This window comes from Oncorhynchus mykiss, chromosome 21 (assembly GCF_057628025.1).
Source record: "Oncorhynchus mykiss isolate SJ-2025 chromosome 21, ASM5762802v1, whole genome shotgun sequence".
Taxonomy (NCBI): domain Eukaryota; kingdom Metazoa; phylum Chordata; class Actinopteri; order Salmoniformes; family Salmonidae; genus Oncorhynchus; species Oncorhynchus mykiss.
In genome coordinates, this window is record NC_143042.1 from 5,206,609 (window position 1) to 5,226,029 (window position 19,421).

Here is a 19,421-nt window from a genome sequence, read left to right on the forward strand (position 1 = left end):
TAAAATCATTTCTAGAGGATTGAGTTACTTCTGAGAAGCTATATATTCCATGTATCGGGCCCTACTCATAACTTAGAATAACTAGATTTCTCCCAGAGGAACTTCATTGGTTGTCAGGTACATTGAAATCACACAACAGTTCATAACATTTTAAGTTGACAAATTCTAGTTGAGCCACAGTGTACAGCAGCTTAATACAATAGATTTATATCTGTACATTCATAAATGACTAAGCTGATTTCTCTGACCAGCATCCTATTCACAGCCTTACTAGCCAAAATCTAAAACTGGCTTTACCTTAACCAAACCCTTAACCCTAACATTAACCCTAACATTAACTTAACCCTAACCTATTTTTATTTTTGTTATGAAAAAATAAAAACTAAGTTATGTTCAATGAATAGATATTGGACGAGTAACAAATGCATTGTCAGCACACGTCCAAAATCATATAATCAATAATACACATAATAATCAATGATACAAGGTTTATTCATATTCACATGTTAGTCATTTAGCAGATGCTCTTACCAGAGGGACATAGTAGTGAGTGCATATATTTTCCTACTTTTTGTTACTAGTCCCCTACATACAGACCTGCCAAGCAACAATAGACGCTATGTTAATTGATTTCACCATTACATGAAAAAACGAATTAGAAAATGAACCCTAAATGAAGCTATTATTTGAACCAATTTAGAAATTAAATCTTGCCAGCCACGTCCCTGTTTCAGTTGCACAGGGAGGTTGGTGGTGCCTACAGTGACAGGGAGAGCAGCTCTTCTTATTCATTACTATTCATTAATAGATACAGGCACAAAGCTTGGTTCTCGTGAGACAGTACAGTCTGCTTTTTCTAAGACAATGTAGAAGCAGAGACACTTTCTGTTTGGATTCCCTGGGGTTCAGCAGACCTCTGGTATGATGGCACCTGCTGCAGGAACAAGTCCCAGTCCGGCCCAGTGACTGGCAACTCTGTCTGGAAGTGGTTCCAGAACCTGGACAAATAACCAAGACAGGTACAATATTAGGGTCCCGACACACCAGTTAAGAATCGTTGCTCTAGTATACAGCAATGCAATAGACTGGTAGTGGTAGATGCCTGGGTCTGGTAAGGGAGGAAGGAAGCAAAGGAGGGAAGGTGAGGAGACGAGGGCTTACCGGTGGTGGTAGACGTCTGGCTCTCTGCTCAGACGGTTCTGGAAGCCGATATACAGGTCGTCCCAAAGAAGGCCATTCTTCACCACGTGCCTCATGACTCCGATCCTGTTCTTGATCTTTACAGAAGAGAAAGTAGTACACCGTCTATCTCTCAGTCCAATCAAGTTACATGAAATGGAAAACAAACGATCGACTTGGAGATAAATGGCGGTTTGTTTAAAAGCATGTTGGCATTTAAGCAGGGCAAGGCTGCCACATTTACCACCAACTAACTTCCTGAAATTCTACACTTTTCTCCATGGAGCAAAGAGAAAAATGTGCTGTTTTATAGTTTGTTTTGCCATGTTAAATCTAATTTCCTGCTATTCTACACATTTTGCCATGGGGCAAAGATAAATGTGCCGTTTTATAGCTCATCTCATGCTATTCTACACATTTTGCCCTGCGTGCCTGTTCGGTAATCCTGCCTTACACTTGAGTGAGAACTGAGCCAGCAACAATGATCTTCAACTGAAAACAGCTTTGCATCTGCCACCTACAACACATTTGAAATTATGCATAGTAGCCTGCCATCTCTGTGTGTCTGTGTCTCGTACAGCATTCACCTCTTATGAGAAAGACATGAGTCCAGGGAAATGTTATTCTTCCTCTCCGGAAGACAGATTTGTAACATGGTATGTTTCTGCCCCGTAATGTTTGACCCCTAGAAGCAGTTTTTTGTTGTATTGATCCTTCTCATAAATGGAGTGCAGTGTAAAGTGCCTTCAGAAAGTATTCACACCCCTGGACTTTTCCACATTTTGTTGTTACAGCCTGAATTACAAATGGATTACATTTAGCTTTTGTGTCACTGATATACACACAATACCCCATAATGTCAACGTGGAATTATGTTTTTAGAAATGTTTACAAATTATAATAAAAAAAAATGGACATCTGAAATGTCTTGAGTCAAGTATTCAACCCCTTTGTTATGGAAAGCCTAAATAAGTTCAGGAGTAAAAATGTGCTTAACAAGTCACATAATAAGTTGCAATGAAACCTCATTGAGAAGATTGACCTCAAAAAATAAGAAAATCTGAATGGTTTGTCCTTGGGGTTTCGCCTGCTACATAAGTTCTGTTATACTCACAGACATGATTCAAACAGTTTTAGAAACTTCAGAGTTTTCTATCCACATCTAATGATATGCATATCTTATCTTCTGGGGATGAGTAGCAGGCAGTTGAATTTGGGCATGCTTTTCATCCAAAATTCCAAATGCTGCCCCCCTATCCTAGAGAAGTTAACTCAGAAACGTGGGTTTTCAAGCATGAACTGCTCGTTTCAAGTCCTGCTGCAACATTTCAATTGGGATTAGGTCTGGACTTTGACTAGGCCATTCCAAAACTTCAAATTTGTTGCTTTTTAGCCATTTTCATGTAGACTTGATTGTGTGTTTTGTATCATTGTCTTGCTGTATGACCCAGCTGCACTTCAACTACAGCTCACAGACGGATGTCCTGACTTTCTACTGTAGAATTCTCTGATAAAGAGCAGAATTCATGGTTCCTTCTATTAAGGCAAGTTGTCCAGGTCCTGAGCCAGCAAAGCATCCCCAAACCAATACTGAAGGCACTGTACTTATCAAGCACTGCATTTAATCCAGCAAACAATTATCTTAAACTGAAAACAGCTTTGCATCAGATTTGCATCTGCCAACAACAACACATTCAAACCCCTGAAGTTAGGCATAGCAGCCTGCCATCTCTTTGTGTCTGAACAGCGTTCACCTCATGAGAATGACATGAATAAAGGGAAAAGTTTATTCTTATTTAAAAATTGGAAAGTATTCAAACCCATTGACATTTTCCACATTTTGTTACGTTACAGCTTTATTCTAATATTGATTTTTTTTTAAACTCATCTACACACAATACCCCATAATGACAAAGCAAAAACAGCTTTAGAAATTTTTGTAAATGTATTGCATTTGAAAATTATATATATCACATTTACATAAGTATTCAGACCCTTTACTTTATTGAAACACCTTTGGCAGCGATTACAGCCTTGAGTCTTCTTGGACATGATACTACAAGCTTGGCACACCTGTATTTGGGGGGGGGGGGTTTCTCCCATTCTTCTCTGCAGATCCTCTCAAGCTATGTCAGGTTGGAAGGGGAGCGAAGCTGCACAGCTGTTTTCAGGTCTCTCCAGAGATCGTGTTCAAATCCGGGCTCTGGCTGGGCCACTCAAGGACATTCAGACTTGTCCCAAAGCCAGGTTCTCTCCAGATGTGACGCTTGGCATTCAGGCCAAAGAGTTCAATCTTGGTTTCATCAGACCAGAGAATCCTGTTTGTCCTTTAGGTGCCTTTTGGCATGTGCGTTTTACTGAGGAGTGGCTTCTGTCTGGCCACTTTACAATAAAGGCCTGATTTGTGGAGTGCTGCCGAGATGGGAGAACCTTCCAGAAGGACAACCATCTCCACAGAGGAACTCTGGAGTTCTGTCAGAGTGACCATCGGGTTCTTGGTCACCTCCCTGACCAAGGCCCTTCTCCCCCAAATCCTCAGTTTAGCCCACCGGCCAGCTCTAGGAAGAGTCTAGGTGGTTCCAAATGTCTTCCATTTAAGAATGAGGGAGGCCACTGTGTTCTAGGAGAACTTCAATGGTGCAGATCATTTTTGGTACCCTTCTCCAGATCTGTACCTTGACAAAATCCTGTCTCGGAGCTCTATGGGCAATTCCTTCGACCTCATGGCTTGGTTTTGGTTTGACATGTACTGTCAACTGTGGGACCTTATATAGACAGGTCTGTGACTTTCCAAATCATGTCCAATCAATTGAATTTACAACCGGTGGACTCCAGTCAAGTTGGAGAAACATCTCAAGGATGATGAATGGAAACAGGATGATGCACCTGAGCTCAATTTCGAGTCTCATAGCAAATGGTCTGAATATTTATGTAAAAAAGGTATTTTATAATTTCTTGACATTTGCTAAAATAATTCTAAAACCTTTTTTCGCTTTGTCAAAATGGGGTATTGTGTAGACTGATGAGGATTTATTTTATTTAATCCATTTTAGAATAAGGCTGTAATATAACAAAATGTGGAAAAGTAAAGGGGTCTGAATACTTTCCGAATGCACTGTAAGTGCCTTGCTCAAGGGAACATCAAAATATTTTTCACATAGTAAGCTCAGGGATTTGAACCAGCAACCTTTCGGTAACTGGCCCAGTGCTCTTAACTGTTAGGCTACCTGCCACCCTTATGACAGATTTGTAACATGCTATGTTCCTGCTCCACAATGATTGTTTTGATTCTTCTCAAGTTGAGTGCAGTGTACTTAATTGTATATAGGTGAGCAGGTGTTGTAGCCATGCTCACCTCCTCATAAGGGTGCTCTCTAGTGGGCCTCTGAGTAGGGAAGGACAGATCCATGAAGTCCACCAGATAGTTGTAGCCATTGGCTATCGGAATGAAGTCCTCATCTGTCTCTATGACCTTAAATACATATTACAAACAGTTAGGCTATGTTTAGTTGGAATTCAAACAATTTGCGTTATTCACTGACCTGCAGTTATGATAAATATCAGATAAGAATATGAATAACCAGAATAATCGGAATCAATACACAGATCTAAAGAATTACCAGAATCTTAAAAGTAGCAAAAGAATGAGAAGAATTGGAAAATCTTTGTTCTAAGTTCGACCCTCAAACCCACTAGATTTGGGTTAAAAATGTATTTTTATTTTTCAAATTGATTGAACATGCCTGGCACAATGGAACCAAGGGTCATAGTCCCTAAAGTGTCAAGCCTGCCCATCTGGCAATCCAAGCAGACAAAATCAGCTGTTCCAAGGGCAGTTTCCTGGACATAAATTAAGCCTAGTCCTGGAACCCCCCAAAAATTCGATAGAGATTCTCCATTGAGCTTTTCATTTTTTTAAATTCAGGAATAGGCTTAGTCTGTGTCCGTGAGAGCGTCCGTACATGTTTTAAACATTCCAGAAATCTACAGAGAGAGGAAGTGAATGGAAGGGGTCGCGTTCAGTTGGTACAAAACCTAGAAACGTTTTAAAATTGAGATTGTCCAATAATATTTACAATTTTCCTTGCATGTTTTACTGCCTACTGAATGCGAGTCAGGAGTAACCAGGAGTGTAATTCCTAAATTGCAGACTGTTGCAAAAAAAGTTTAATCCAAACGAAAAACATTTTGCAATGAAAACAAGTTTCTATTGGACAAATTCAGGCTTCCGTTTGGTTCCAAGAGTAAACAGTAATCGGTTTCTGTTGAAAAAACGTTTTGCAACAGTCTGCGACTAATGAATCCACCCCAGGAGTCAGCTTGTAGATGTGCAGTAGAGCACTAAGAGCTGTGAGGACTTTTATATGGACTGCAATATTTACCCGGACAACTAGATTGTAGTTTTTAAACCCTGCCCAGATGTAATAAAATTGGATCCAGCTTTTATGTTTAAATATCTCAGCGGTGATGGCCCTGTTCAGTTCATCCACGTACAAATCAAAGTCCCAACTGTCCTTATAGATGTTTGTCCCGGATGGAGGGTCGGTGATGGCTTTCCTGTGGTTATAGTCAAATCATACATGATTTACAGTGCATTTTACCTGGGTTACAACATTAAAAAGGAATTCAATGATGTAGGAAAAAACATAATGTAGAAAGAGAACATAATGGTAGACAATGTAGGGAAGTGAGATAATAATGGCAGACAATGTAGGGAAGTGAGGTAAAAATGGTTGACAATGTAAGGAAGTGATGCAATAATGGTAGATAATGTAGGAAAGTGATGTAATAATGGTAGACAATGTAGGGAAGTGATGTAATAGAGGTTAACAATGTAGGGAAGTTGAGGTAATAATGGTATTGACAACAGAGGGAAACATCAAACACTAAAATGTGATTTGTGATTATTGATGATTGTTGGCATTTCTATGGAGTATGGACTGATATGACAGACATGGACACACACACGATTTGCTGATTGATGAGCAATCCTACCGGCTGGGGCTCATCAGAGCCAGTGCCAGATCGAGCACAGCGCCTGGCTTGGGTGTCCATGTTGTTATGCCTGGAGCGCTCTTCTTGATCAGGGCATTGAGCTCCTCCGCTTTGTTTTTCGTGTTAGTTTCCTTAATGTACCTGTCAGTTAACTTATGTCAGTTGTCAATGTCAAATTGGGATGCAAGTTATATTGAGTGACTGCAATTGAAGCAATAAGAGGGGTCAAAACCTAACCTCAACCTAGAACGGAATTTGTACACAAAAGAGTAAACGTTTTGTAATACCTGTCTGAGGGATGTGCTTCGACAAAGTAACCGGCAAACGGGCAGTAGATCTTGGGCTGCAAGGATTTTACCAGCTGGGTCTTGTAGTTCATGAGCTTCTTCCTTTCATTCTTGATGAAATCAGCTTTCCAGCTCTCTGCAGGGTGAAATCGACACTAGTCAATGAGTGAATCTCAGTTGTGTTTCCTTGATTCCTCGCTTCCTCTCCCCTTGCCTCCTCCTCAAAATGCATTGGAGGAGAACATCCGAGGGAAGTAACCTCATATCTGTTCCGATGTGCTTTGAGGAGGAGATAAGGAGAGAGGAAATACAATTGACATTCACTCCATCTGCAGTCAATAGCCAGGAAAACCCAAGGGAGCAATTCATTTCTCTGTTGTTATTTGTCCGGCTATACATTTGGATGCTGTATACCTGTCCACCTCACCTGTGTATTTTCCTCCACTGAAGGTCATGGGGAAGCCAGACGCCCCTCCAGCAAAGTCGCTCATCATCAGGTCTACATTGTGGGGCAGTCGGCCGTAGTTTGGCCTGGTGCAGTCCACCGTGTTGAGGATCATATGACCTGGGTGGGAGAACCAGAATCAGATGCACCCGTCAAATGAGATAAGGTTGAGATAAGGCTTTAAGGTGCATCGTATTTCTACCAGGTGGCGCTGACATATACTTTTACTACTGAACTGACAAGGACCTGAATCAGACAGGATGTGCATGTTCAATACAATAATTAGTCTTAATTATCCTGATGGAGCCCATCTTTATATGGATGTATAATCTGTTGGTAGATAAAGTGGGATGAAAGTCAGAATGTGTGATCTGCACTTGTACACTGACTGGACAAAACATTAGGAACACATGCTCTTTCTGTGAAATAGACTAACCAGGTGAATCCAGGTGAAGGGTATGATCACTTATTTAAATCCACTCCAATCAGTGTAGATGAAGGGGAGGAGACAGGTTAAAGAAGGATGTTTAACCCTTGAGACATGGGTTGTGTATGCGTGTCATTCAGAGGGTAAATGGGCAAGACAAAATATTTCAGTTCCTTTGAAGGGGGTATGGTAGTAGGTACCAGGCACACCGGTTTGAGTGTGTCAAGAACTGCAGCCCTGCTGGGTTTTTCATGTTCAACAGTTTCCCGTGTGTATCAAGAATGGTTCACCACCCAAAAGAAATCCATATAACTTGACACAACTGTGGGAAGCTTTGGAGTCAACATGGGCCAGCATCCCTGTGGAACACTTTCAATACCTTGTAGAGTCCATGCCAATAGAGTCCAATTGAGGTTGTTCTGATGGCAAAGGGGGGTGCAATTCAATATTAGGAAGGTGTTCCTAATGTTTCGTACACTCGGTGTATATACCACTTAGCAGACCCTTTTATGAAAAGTGACTTCCTGTGACTGCAGGAATTGAACCCAGGGCTCTGGAGAAGCTAGCACCACGTGCTCTTACAAAGGACATGATGACTACCTTTATATTCAACAATGATACAGGTGTCCAATTCAGGGTGCACTTCATCCTTCAGAATCATGAATCTGAGGTGCTCATCAATCTGACGGAGACAACAGGAGAAGGGCATTAAAGAAGAGCCTTTTGACAGAGGTTCCTTTATCGTATAAACTGTTCATGCAAAGTGAGCTGTTTATGCTTACGTTTTGCCAAATGCCAAAGGGAACGACGTTGATATTTGTCAGCTGCACCTGCCTTTTCTCCAGCATCCTGTAACATGATTCAAATGAGGACAGCATAAACCCATAAAGGTGACACTCATTTGTTTTATGGTTGTAAAACCATGTTAATGATTGACATATACAGTTGAAGTTGGAAGTTTACATACACCTTAGCCAAATACATTTAAACTCAGTTTTTCCACAATTCCTGACATTTAATCCCAGTAAAAATTCCCTGTCTTAGGTCAGTTAGGATCACCACTTTATTTTAATAATGTGAAATGTCAGAATAATAGTAGAGAGAATGATTTATTTCAGCTTTTATTTCTTTCGTCACATTCCCAGTGGGTCAGAAGTTTACATACTAATTGAGTGTATTTGGTAGCACTGCCTTCAAATTGTTTAATAACTTGGGTCTGTCACGATCGTTGTCTAAATAAGTGGACCAAGGCGCAGCGTGAGTAGAGTTCCACATTTTATTAATAGTGAAACTTCCAAAAAAAAACAAAGATAAAACGAACGTGAAATGTGTAGCTCACAATGGCACTCAAACACAAAACAATATCCCCCAACGCAGGTGGGAAAAGGGACACACTAAGTATGATCCCCAATTAGAGGCAATGATATTCAGCTGCCTCCAATTGGGAACCATACTCACACACCAACATAGAACTATAATAACTAGAAAACCCCCCTAGTCATGCTGTGACCTATTACACCATAGAGAACCCCGATGGCTCTCTATGGTCAGGGTGTGACAGGGTCAAACATTTCAGGTAGCCTTCCACAAGCTTCCCACAATAAGTTGGGTGAATTTTGGTCCAATCCTCCTGACAGAGATGGTGTAACTGAGTCAGGTTTGTAGGCCTCCTTGCTCGCACACGCTTTTTCAGTTCTGCCCTCACATTTCCTATAGGATTGAGGTCAGGGCTTTGTGATGGCCACTCCAATACCTTGACTTTGTTGTCCTTAAGCCATTTTGCCACAACATTGGAAGTATGCTTGGGGTCATTGTCCATTTGGAAGACCGATTTGCGACCAAGCTTTAACATCCTGACTGATGTCTTGAGATGCCGCTTCAAAATAAGTTCCCCTCTCATGATGCCATCTATTTTGTAAAGTGCACCAGTCCCTCCTGCAGCAAAGTACCCTCTTCCCCCCCACAACATGCTGCTGCCACCCCCATTCATCACGGTTGGGATGGTGCTCTTCAGCTTGCAAGCCTCCACCTTTTTCCTCCAAAAATAACAAATGGTCATTATGGCCAAACAGTTCTATTTTTGTTCCATCAGATCAGAGGACATTTCACCAAAAAGTACTACCTTTGTCCCAATGTGCAGTTAGTGATTTATACGTGAAATAATCTGTCTGTAAACAATTGTTGGAAAAATTACTTCTGTCATGCACGAAGTAGATGTCCTACCCGATGTGCCAAAACTATAGTTTGTTAACAAGATATTTGTGGGGTGGTTGAAAAACAAGTTTTAATGACTCCAACCTAAGTGCATGTAAACTTCAGAGTTCAACTGTATATAGATAACCCTTACCAGAACACTGGCCTTGATGTGTCGCCAACATAAATAGGAACATCGGGTCTCGTCGCAGAGAGGGATTTTAAGGTTGGGTAGCTGAAAATACATTTTTCAGGAATCATCTTAAAACGTCCTGCCTTCTGTGTGCTCATCCTCATAAGGAAAATTGGAATCAACATTTCTGCTTACTTCCGTAATTGAAATTAGGGTCCCACTTTAAACTAAGTACAACTTATAAAGGCTCAATATAGCTTACATAGATGATATGTGAAGCATTTATCTCATACTCAAACATACATAGTTTATACACCATTTATACACCACCCTTTATACACCATTTATAGAATATGACACACGCTTATAGATTATCTGTGAAGCTTTTGCGTAGTGCTTCAGAAACTTCATGCATGCTATAAAATGCCTTTATACTTCGTTAAAGTGGGGCCAAAATGATAAATACATTGAAATCAGTCGTGGCTGGTGGGTGGAGATTGCAGAGGACGGGCTCATTATAATGTTTGGAATAGTATGTGTTTGATACGTTCAGTCCATTCCCTTCCAGTTTCACTGAGCCCATCCTCCCATATCAATCCATTTCATTCTGCCATACAGGTACCATCTCTACATGCCTGTACCATACTCCATACAGGTACCATCTCTACATGCCTGTACCATACTCCATACAGATACCATCTCTACATGCCTGTACCATACTCCATACAGGTACCATCTCTACATGCCTGTACCATACTCCATATAGGTAACATCTCTACATACCTGTACCATACTCCATACAGGTACCATCTCTACATGCCTGTACCATACTCCATACAGATACCATCTCTACATGCCTGTACCATACTCCATACAGGTACCATCTCTACATGCCTGTACCATACAGGTACCATCTCTACATGCCTGTACCATACAGGTACCATCTCTACATGCCTGTACCATACAGGTACCATCTCTGCATGCCTGTACCATACAGGTACCATCTCTACATGCCTGTACCATACTGGTACCATCTCTACATGCCTGTACCATACTACGTACAGGTACCATCTCTACATACCTGTACCACATTCCATACAGGTACCATCTCTGAATACCTGAGGTGGTCGGAGTGCATGTGGCTGATGTAGATGAGGTCGGCCATGCACAGCCTTTCCATGGAGTCAGCAGGGGGCTCATGGAGCAGCCACCAGCCCCTGGCGAAGGCCGGACCCGTCAGCCAGGGGTCGAATATCATCTTCTTCCCCCCTAGCTGGAGCTCCATGCATGCATGGGTGAGGTAGGTCACCTGGAGGAACATGAAGGTTGAGTTTGGAGCGGAGAATCTTGTCGCCCGACGTGCTATCTTTTTAGATTTGCGTGCGGCGCTGTTGACCATCAATCACATTGATATAAATAGCCTGTCGGCCATATGGGGAAAATCTCAGAGGTGTCGGTGTTGGGACTGTCGTTTCTGTGTCTCTGGAATTTAAATGAACACAGGGGAGATGGTCAAAAAGTCATCTGTGACCAACTGTCACTCAGAGTCCCAGCAATGTGTCCTGCACTGTTGTTGGGCACGGCTGTGATCGGAGATCTATCCCGATACGTAATCTAGAATCTTGGATGGCGGTTGGTGATATCTTTCAACCTTTGCCCATCTCCCTTATGTGTCCCAGGCTTAAGTTTGGCACTGCAGCCTTTCAGGTGAGAACACACCCTCAGATTTCACATTATAAAAGTGGTGATGAGATCAAAGATGAGTAGAAGATTGTGTAGACACACAACTCTCGGTTATCATTTTAAGGCTCATATTTGATTCACTCCGGGTAATTACTAACTAGCCTTGGATCATAGCTAGTGTTTGTGTTCTTGTCACAAATTTGTGACTAAACAACATGGTAATGTGTTCCACATTAGTTTCAACCAGCCTGGTGAAGACATCTTTTTCATGACGAGACCAAGATCACAACCAGATCAAGACATGTTTTTCTGACCTTAACAAAACGTCTTTATACAACCAGTATACATCCTGACCATGACGTCATGTAAGATGTCATAATGTAATTGCAACCAGTTTTGCCCACTGGGAAAGGCCTCAGATCTGTCCAGCCGTGGGTGTGTGTGACGAGCTGTACTCACAGTCACCTCTCCCTCCTGCAGTTCCTGTGGATCCTGGGGGTCTGCCAACCAGGGGTCCCAGACGATCACCTCCACGAGCTGAAGACCACCCTCGTCTGTCATCACGACGTCTGCGTTAGCAAAATCAAGCCAAAGTCAAAACTCTTCCGATTAATAATCTAATGAATTACTTTTATTTGATTATCTTAAGTTGAAGTCGGAAGTTTACATACACTTTAGCCAAATACATTTAAACTCAGTTTTTCACAATTCCATTTAATCCTAGTAAATATTCTCTGTTTTAGGTCAGTTAGGATCACCACTTTATTTTAAGAATGTGAAATGTCAGAATAATAGTAGAGAGAATTATTTATTTTGGCTTTTATTTCTTTCATCACATTCCCAGTGGGTCAGAGGTTTACATACACTGTCACACCCTGACCATAGAGAGCCTTTTTATTCTCTATGTTGGTTAGGTCGGGGTGTGACTAGGGTGGGTAATCTAGGTCGTTTATTTCTACCATGTTGGCCTGGTATGGTTCCCAATCAGAGGCAGCTGTTTATCGTTGTCTCTGATTGGGGATCATATTTAGGCAGCCATTTCCCCACTGTGTTTTGTGGGATCTTGTTTCTGTGTAGTTGCCTGTGAGCACTGCTTGAGCTTCACGTGTCGTTTATTCTTCATTGTTTTTTTGTTCGGTTCTCTGATAATTAAAAGATGTCGAACCGATTCCACGCTGCGCTTTGGTCTGAGTATGATTAGAACGACGATCGAGATAATACACTCAATTAGTATTTTGTAGCATTGCCTTTAAATGGTTTAACTTGGGTCAAACGTGTCGGGATAGCCTTCCACAAGCTTCCCACAATAAGTTGGGTGAATTGTCCCATTTCTCCTGACACAGTTGGTGTAACTGAGTCAGGTTTGTAGGCCTCCTTGCTCGCACACGCATTTTCAGTTCTGTCCACACATTTTCTATAGGATTGAGGTCAGGGCTTTGTGAGGGCCACTCAAATAACTTGACTTTGTCCTTAAGCCATTTTGCCACAACTTTGGAAGTATGCTTGGGGTCACTGTCCATTTGCAAGACCCATTTGCGACCATGCTTTAACTTCCTGACTGATGTCTTGAGATGTAGCTTCAATATATCCACATAATTGTCCTCCCTCATGATGCCATCTATTTGTGAAGTGCACCAGTCTCTCCTGCAGCAACACACCCACACAACTTGATGCTGCCACCCGTGCGTCACGGTTGGGATGGTGTTCTTCGGCTTGCAAGCCTCCCCCTTTTTCCTCCAAACATAACGATGGTCATTATGGCCATACAGTTCTATTTTTGTTTCATCAGACAAGAGGACATGTCTCCAAAAAGTACGATATTTTGTCCCCATGTGCAGTTGCAAACCGTAGTCTGGCTTTTTTATGGCAGTTTTGGAGCAGTGGCTTCTTCCTTGGCGAGCAGCCTTTCAGGTTATGTTGATATAGGACTTGTTTTACTGTGGATATAGATAATTTTCCTGAGCAGTATGACGGCTGCATGGTCCCATGGTGTTTATACTTGCGTACTATTATTTGTACAGATGAACGTGGTACCTTCAGGCGTTAGGAAATTGCTCCCAAGGATGAACCAGACTTGTGGAGGTCTATAAAAAACATTTTGAGTTCTTGGCTGATTTCTTTTGATTTTCCCATGATGTCAAGCAACAAGGCACTGAGTTTGAAGGTAGGCCTTGAAATACATCCACAGGTGCACCTCCAATTGACTCAAATGATGTCAATTAGCCTATCAGTAGCTTCTAAAGCCATGACATCATTTTCTGGAATTTTCCAAGCTGTTTAAAGGCACAGTCAAGTTAGTGTATGTAAACTTCTTACCCACTGAAATTGGGATACAGTGAATTATAAGTGAAATAATCTGTCTGTAAACAATTGTTGGAAAGATTACATGTGTCATGCGCAAGGTAGATGTTCTAATTGACTTGCCAAAACTATAGTTTGTTAACAAGAAATTTGTGGAGTGGTTGAAAAACAAGTTCTAATGACTCCAACCTAAGTATATGTAAACCTCACACTTCAACTGTATATATAGACATATGGGCACTCAACCCACGGGACGCTGAACAGCGTCTACCTCCTAGTCATAAGACTGCTAAACAGTTAGTCCAGGTTGGCTAACTATCTGCATTGACCCTTTTTGGACTAAGTCTTTTGACTCATCACATACGCTGCTGTTACTGTTTATTATCTATCCTGTTATCTGGTCACTTTATCTCACCTATATGAACATATCTACCTCAATTACATCATACCCCTGCACATCTACTCGATACTGGTACCTCGTGTAACGTTCTATAGTCAAGTTATCGTTACTCTGTGGATTTATTCCTTGTGTTATTATTTGTTTCTCTCAGCATTGTTGGGAAGGTCCGTAAGTAAGCATTTCACTGTTAGTCTACATCTGTTGTTTACGAAGCATGTGACATAACATTTGATTTAATGATCAGTATCACACAATGTGTACAAATATACACAAGTTGTCAGAGAACACAAAAGATTAGACACACCGTTTCATATGACCCAAAATGGCAAATAGACTTAAAATGCCATTCGATAGCCTTTCAGGTTGAGAAAATGGCAGCTCAACTTACCCAGCTCATCCTGTGTGAAGCTGTCAGGAGGGTTCACATACTGCATAGTTGAGACGTTCAGCTTCCAGTAGTGTTTTGTACATCGGACCGTCCTGCATCAGAAAAACCTTTCAGTCCCATGGAATAGATATGTTTTATCTAAGCCTCGGTATTAAAGAAGAAGTTCAGGATTTTACCACTTGATGTTAAATGGTTCCTCAGCCTGAAAGTAGTCTATGGGCCAGGAGAAACTGTAATCCAAGGTTCGGTATTCTCTAAACAGCCGCTACTAACTCCAACTATCTTTAGTTGTAAAGTCCTGAACTTCCCCTTTAAGTCTACTTACCTTCCATCTAAGTCCTCTATGTCTTTGATGAACAGGCCTCCTTGGTGTTTGCATTGGTTCTTGCAGGCCTTCAGCTCTCCATTTTCTTTGTAAATGATGTAGCACTTGCCATCATCTGGGCTCTTCTTAAAGTTGATGCCATCTTTGAGTGAGAACACCGCCTCAGAGTCCAGGGACAGCACTGTCTTTGAAGACTGGGCTGTCATTTGAGTGGTGGAATTGAAGTGCTGATGAGAAAAGTAGAGGAGTATAAGTGGATGGTACTCGTAAGAAGAATTTACAGGTGAACTGAACAGAAGTCATCAATAAAGGCAATAAAACAATCTATTCAGTTTATTACAAGTTGCAACAGGGAGATACTTCCAGCACAGAACCAGAGAAAATGTCTAACTGGCCTTATATCCTAATCAGCAGACAACTGTTCTGTAAACATCAGTCCCAGAGGCAAGTGGGAAGTCCAAACAAGTAAGTGACATTGCTACAGAATCACAGTGTTCAGACAATACAATAATAATCAGTGTGTCCTCGGTCCTTGTATCTCCAGTCTGGCATCAAACACTATCAACAGATGTGAGTTTAATCCATAACATACCGCGTCGAGGCTAGTGACCATCAACTCAAATATCACAAACAAAACACTGGAAATCGTGTATTACAGAAAGGGGAAATATATGAATATAACACTTTACTTCACACTTAGTGTCATAACACATTATGACACGGTCATATCCATGTCATAGCAGCTGACAACCTGTCATAACCTGTCATAATATGCTCATAATATTGTTACATATGTTTAGACCTGTTGTGACATATATTATGATATTTTATGGGTGGTTATGACACATACGAGTTTCAAAACCCACAAAACCTACCACACAAGGCAAAACAATCCATTCCATTACACCATAGCCTACGTGTCAACAGTATTTTTTATTTTTTTATTTACCATATTAAATTATCATTGTAATTGCGCACAAAATGATGTCAGACATGCACTTACCCCAATGCTCTGTTTCTGATGACTGGGATGAATGCAAGAGCAGAAGCAGGACAAGACACCCTCTTTTTGACAGATGACTGATATAAGGGCACGTATGTGATTGGCCTATCTGACTTATGTGATTATGATGGTCATAATGCTTCTTGAGTGTCAAAGTGTATTTTCTTAGTCCAAGTAAAGTGACACAGAATGGTCATAATTCTTTATGACAGTGTCATAAAGTGTATTTTCTACAAGTTGTTTAAAATATGATAGAGAGAGAGAGAAAGAGCGAGAGACCTGAACCTACATTTTAGACAATAGCACAGATTCAAAGAATTAAACATTATACCATTATATTTACATGTTCATGGTTAGTTCAAATGAGTAATATCTAAATTCAAACAAATGTCAGTTCCTCATAGAGTACTGTGACACTTTGGGAACTAAATATTACATTGAAATGTATGGAATTGTCAGGAGCAGACCTGGGTACAAATACATGAGTATTTATATTTGAAATACTGATCTTGTGTGAATGAGTATTATGTGGTCAAAATCCGCTACCTCTTTTAACATTTCCTACAAATAGCCTACTATCTGAAAACAATATTCAAATATAGTTTCCAAACACATTCTTCCAAATACCTTCGGGAACAAACAGAACGTGGGTTCAAATGCATAGAGTATTTCAGTATTTTTACATTTCAATATTTTCAAATGCAGAAAAATGTGTTTCCAAGTGTATTTCCAAATACATTCCAATATTCAACTACTTGTATTTTCAAGTAAATACTTTCTTCGAAATGTCTTTGAAAGTGATTGAAATACCCCAAATTTGAACATGGGTCTGATTAGAAGACTGTTTTTTTGGTTGTAAGAGCAATCACCCTCAATTCATTGTTTTTTTAAATTTCAGCTCATATGACTGAAATTCATCCAAAGTTAACTTGTGAACTTGAAATTCAATTAACAGTTTCACAGAGTTCACAGAGCTTAATTTATGTCAATTACCATGAGAAAAATATATAAATTAGCTAAATGTTTTAATGCCATTAAGTGCTCTCCTCTGGGAATACAATGTACATCTCACTGTATATGTTTGTAGTGAAATAAATGAAATTCAATATTATAATGTATTTATCTGTTAAACAACTTTTGTCTGTCACCTTTAAACAATGTACATTTCTTAATAGTCACAACATAGCAAATATTAAGAGAGAAGCATAAATAATAAAGAGCATTACCTTGTGCAGACTTATGTTGACTTGACACTTTGGAATTTGAAGTTTAGACCCAGATGAGTCTTTCTTTGTGCATTTGCATTGAGCAGTGAACTAATTGTTGGTGCTTAACAAGAAATAAGTGTTTGCCTCAGGAAATCCACCGCAAGAAAAGAGGTACAGAGGGAGAGATGAAGAAAGAGATTAAAAAGGTGAGATGCCTGTACAAGGACAAGGTGCAACAGATAATGTCACAGGGAGACTCTCCAGTACAAGGATAAGGTGCAACAGATAATGTCACAGGGAGACTGCAAGTATGGGCATTAAGAATATGGCAAATGCCCCCTTCAAAGGGAGGCAACATATCGATCCCACCCGGATGAGAGGGTGTGACTCTCTACAGCCAATGAACTCAACAAGTTCTTCACCCGCTTTGAAGCGGGGAGCGGCCCCGCTCCCCCTGCCTGTGTGAAGGAGGATGTCATGGCAACCGAGAGCGCCCTTGTCATCAATGAGGAAGTCATACCAGTGTTCAAAAGCACTGGAACATGAAAGAGCCCGGGCCTGATAACATAATCTATTGTTAGACCTATTTCAAAAACCTCTCATCCATCTGCATCAAATGACTACAGACCTTAGTAATGACTCCAGACCTCTTACCTCTCTCTTGATTAAATCTCTTGAAAAGATTAAGGCATACATCATCAACACCACCAGACACCTTCTTGACACCCTCCAATTTGCATGCTGGTCAGAGAGAGGAACAGAGGATGCCAACCTCTAGCTCTTTCATCTGGTGTACGTGCATTTGGAGGGCAGTGAAACCCATGTGCGTATCATGTTCACAGATTTCTCCTCAGCATTTAACACAATCAATCCATTGGTTTCTCGCAGACAGACTGAGAGGAGACATCAGATTTGATGCTATGCTATTCAGATGGATTACCAAATTCCTAAATGATAGGTCTCAGCAGGTAGGAGTTGGCAACACACTCTCTGAGGTGTGCACTACTTCAGTTGGAACCCCCCAGGGCAGTGTTCTTTCACCAGTACTATTCATACTGTACACAGACAGCTGACGGAGCCGGTTCCCAGGGCGCCACCTGATCAAATATGCTGACGACACTTTGGTCGGTCTACTTGAAAGGGATAAGACAGAGCACGGACCGGCTCTGAATGATTTTAATGTTTGGTGTGAGTCATCCCATCTAAAATTAAATACATAAAAAAACAAAGGACTTGGTGATTGACTTTTGAAGGAACACGACTATTCACACACCATCGCTGACAAATGTGAGCCCATTGAAATAGTGGAGGAGTACAAATACCTTGGGCTAGTCACTGACAACAAGCTGTCCTGGGATCAGTGTACTGACGTTATTTTGAAGAAAGGCCAACAGAGACTGTATTTCCTATGGAAATTGTAATTTTCTAATGTTGATCTAACCATCATGGTTCTCTTTTATAAAGCATTCATTGAGAGCATTCTGTCCTACTACTTGACCTGCTGGTTTGGGAATATCAATGTTGCACAGAAAAATAGGTTCTGAAAGATAGTCAGATAGTGGGAAAATCATGGGGCAGCAACAGCAACATCTGTGTCACGCCCTGACCATAGTTTGTATGTTATAGGTTTTGTTTGGTCAGGGTGTGATCTGAGTGGGCATTCTATGTTGTATGTCTAGTTTGTCTGTTTCTGTGTTTGGCCTGATATGGTTCTCAATCAGAGGCAGGTGTTAGTCGTTGTCTCTGATTGGGAACCATATTTAGGTAGCCTGTTTTGTCATTGTGGGTTGTGGGTGATTGTCTATGTTAGTTGCTTGTGTCAGCACAGTTCGTATTATAGCGTCACGGTCGGTGGTCATTTATTGTTTACGGTGTGTTTTCGTCATCCATTAAAATGATGCATTCACACCACGCTGCGCTTTGGTCCGCTTCTCACGACGATCGTGACAATCTGTCATCTCTCTACCTGGGCAGAGCCCTCCAGAAGGCCAATAAAATAGCGGATGACTCTTCCCATCCAGAAAGTGAACAAACATGTTCTTTGTTTTTTTAAATGAACAGAAACAAGAGCATCTTTTAACACCAAGTATTTTAAGAGAAACATTTTGTTCAATAATTAAATAACCTGTTTATAATTACTGTGACACAAAGTATAAGGAAATAGATGAAGACAAAAAGGTCAATAGGGGTGTTAGTTATGCATTAGTACTAGCTGTGTGTGTGTGTGTGTGTGTGTGTGTGTGTGTGTGTGTGTGTGATATGCTCATGGAACAGGTGTTTTGACCTAGGGTTGTGTGTGTGCTCATGGGATAGGTTTTGTGACTTGCCTCAAGCTATTTTATGTTTTCCACATGACTGGTTGGTGTCATGAAGCAGTGCCTGACACACAGTGAAGTATTGAAGGTTGTGAATTAAAAGTAGTAGTGGCATTAATAGGGTTGTCATTGGCTATGG

The 19,421-nt window shown here is 40.9% G+C and overlaps 1 protein-coding gene across 2 annotated transcripts; it reads right to left on the reverse strand.

The window, feature by feature from the left end:
- Positions 1–473: 473 nt before the first annotated feature.
- On the reverse strand, positions 474–17,305 carry LOC110499782 (cytidine monophosphate-N-acetylneuraminic acid hydroxylase). Of its 2 annotated transcripts, none has more exons than XM_090213576.1 (15): positions 16,986–17,305; positions 14,757–14,983; positions 14,432–14,523; positions 11,802–11,911; positions 10,778–10,968; positions 9,681–9,761; positions 8,116–8,182; positions 7,934–8,015; positions 6,889–7,026; positions 6,462–6,597; positions 6,175–6,315; positions 5,562–5,736; positions 4,535–4,651; positions 1,162–1,277; positions 474–998 (listed from the first exon to the last, which is right to left on the reverse strand). In XM_090213576.1, exons 2-15 carry the CDS (start codon positions 14,960–14,962, stop codon positions 857–859), a joined length of 1,794 nt encoding a protein of 597 aa, XP_090069702.1. In that variant the 5' UTR covers positions 14,963–14,983; positions 16,986–17,305; the 3' UTR covers positions 474–856. The 2 variants fall into 2 exon arrangements, with proteins under 2 accessions (XP_090069702.1, XP_090069703.1); XM_090213577.1 differs by lacking the exon at positions 16,986–17,305 and adding an exon at positions 15,760–15,826.
- Positions 17,306–19,421: the final 2,116 nt, after the last annotated feature.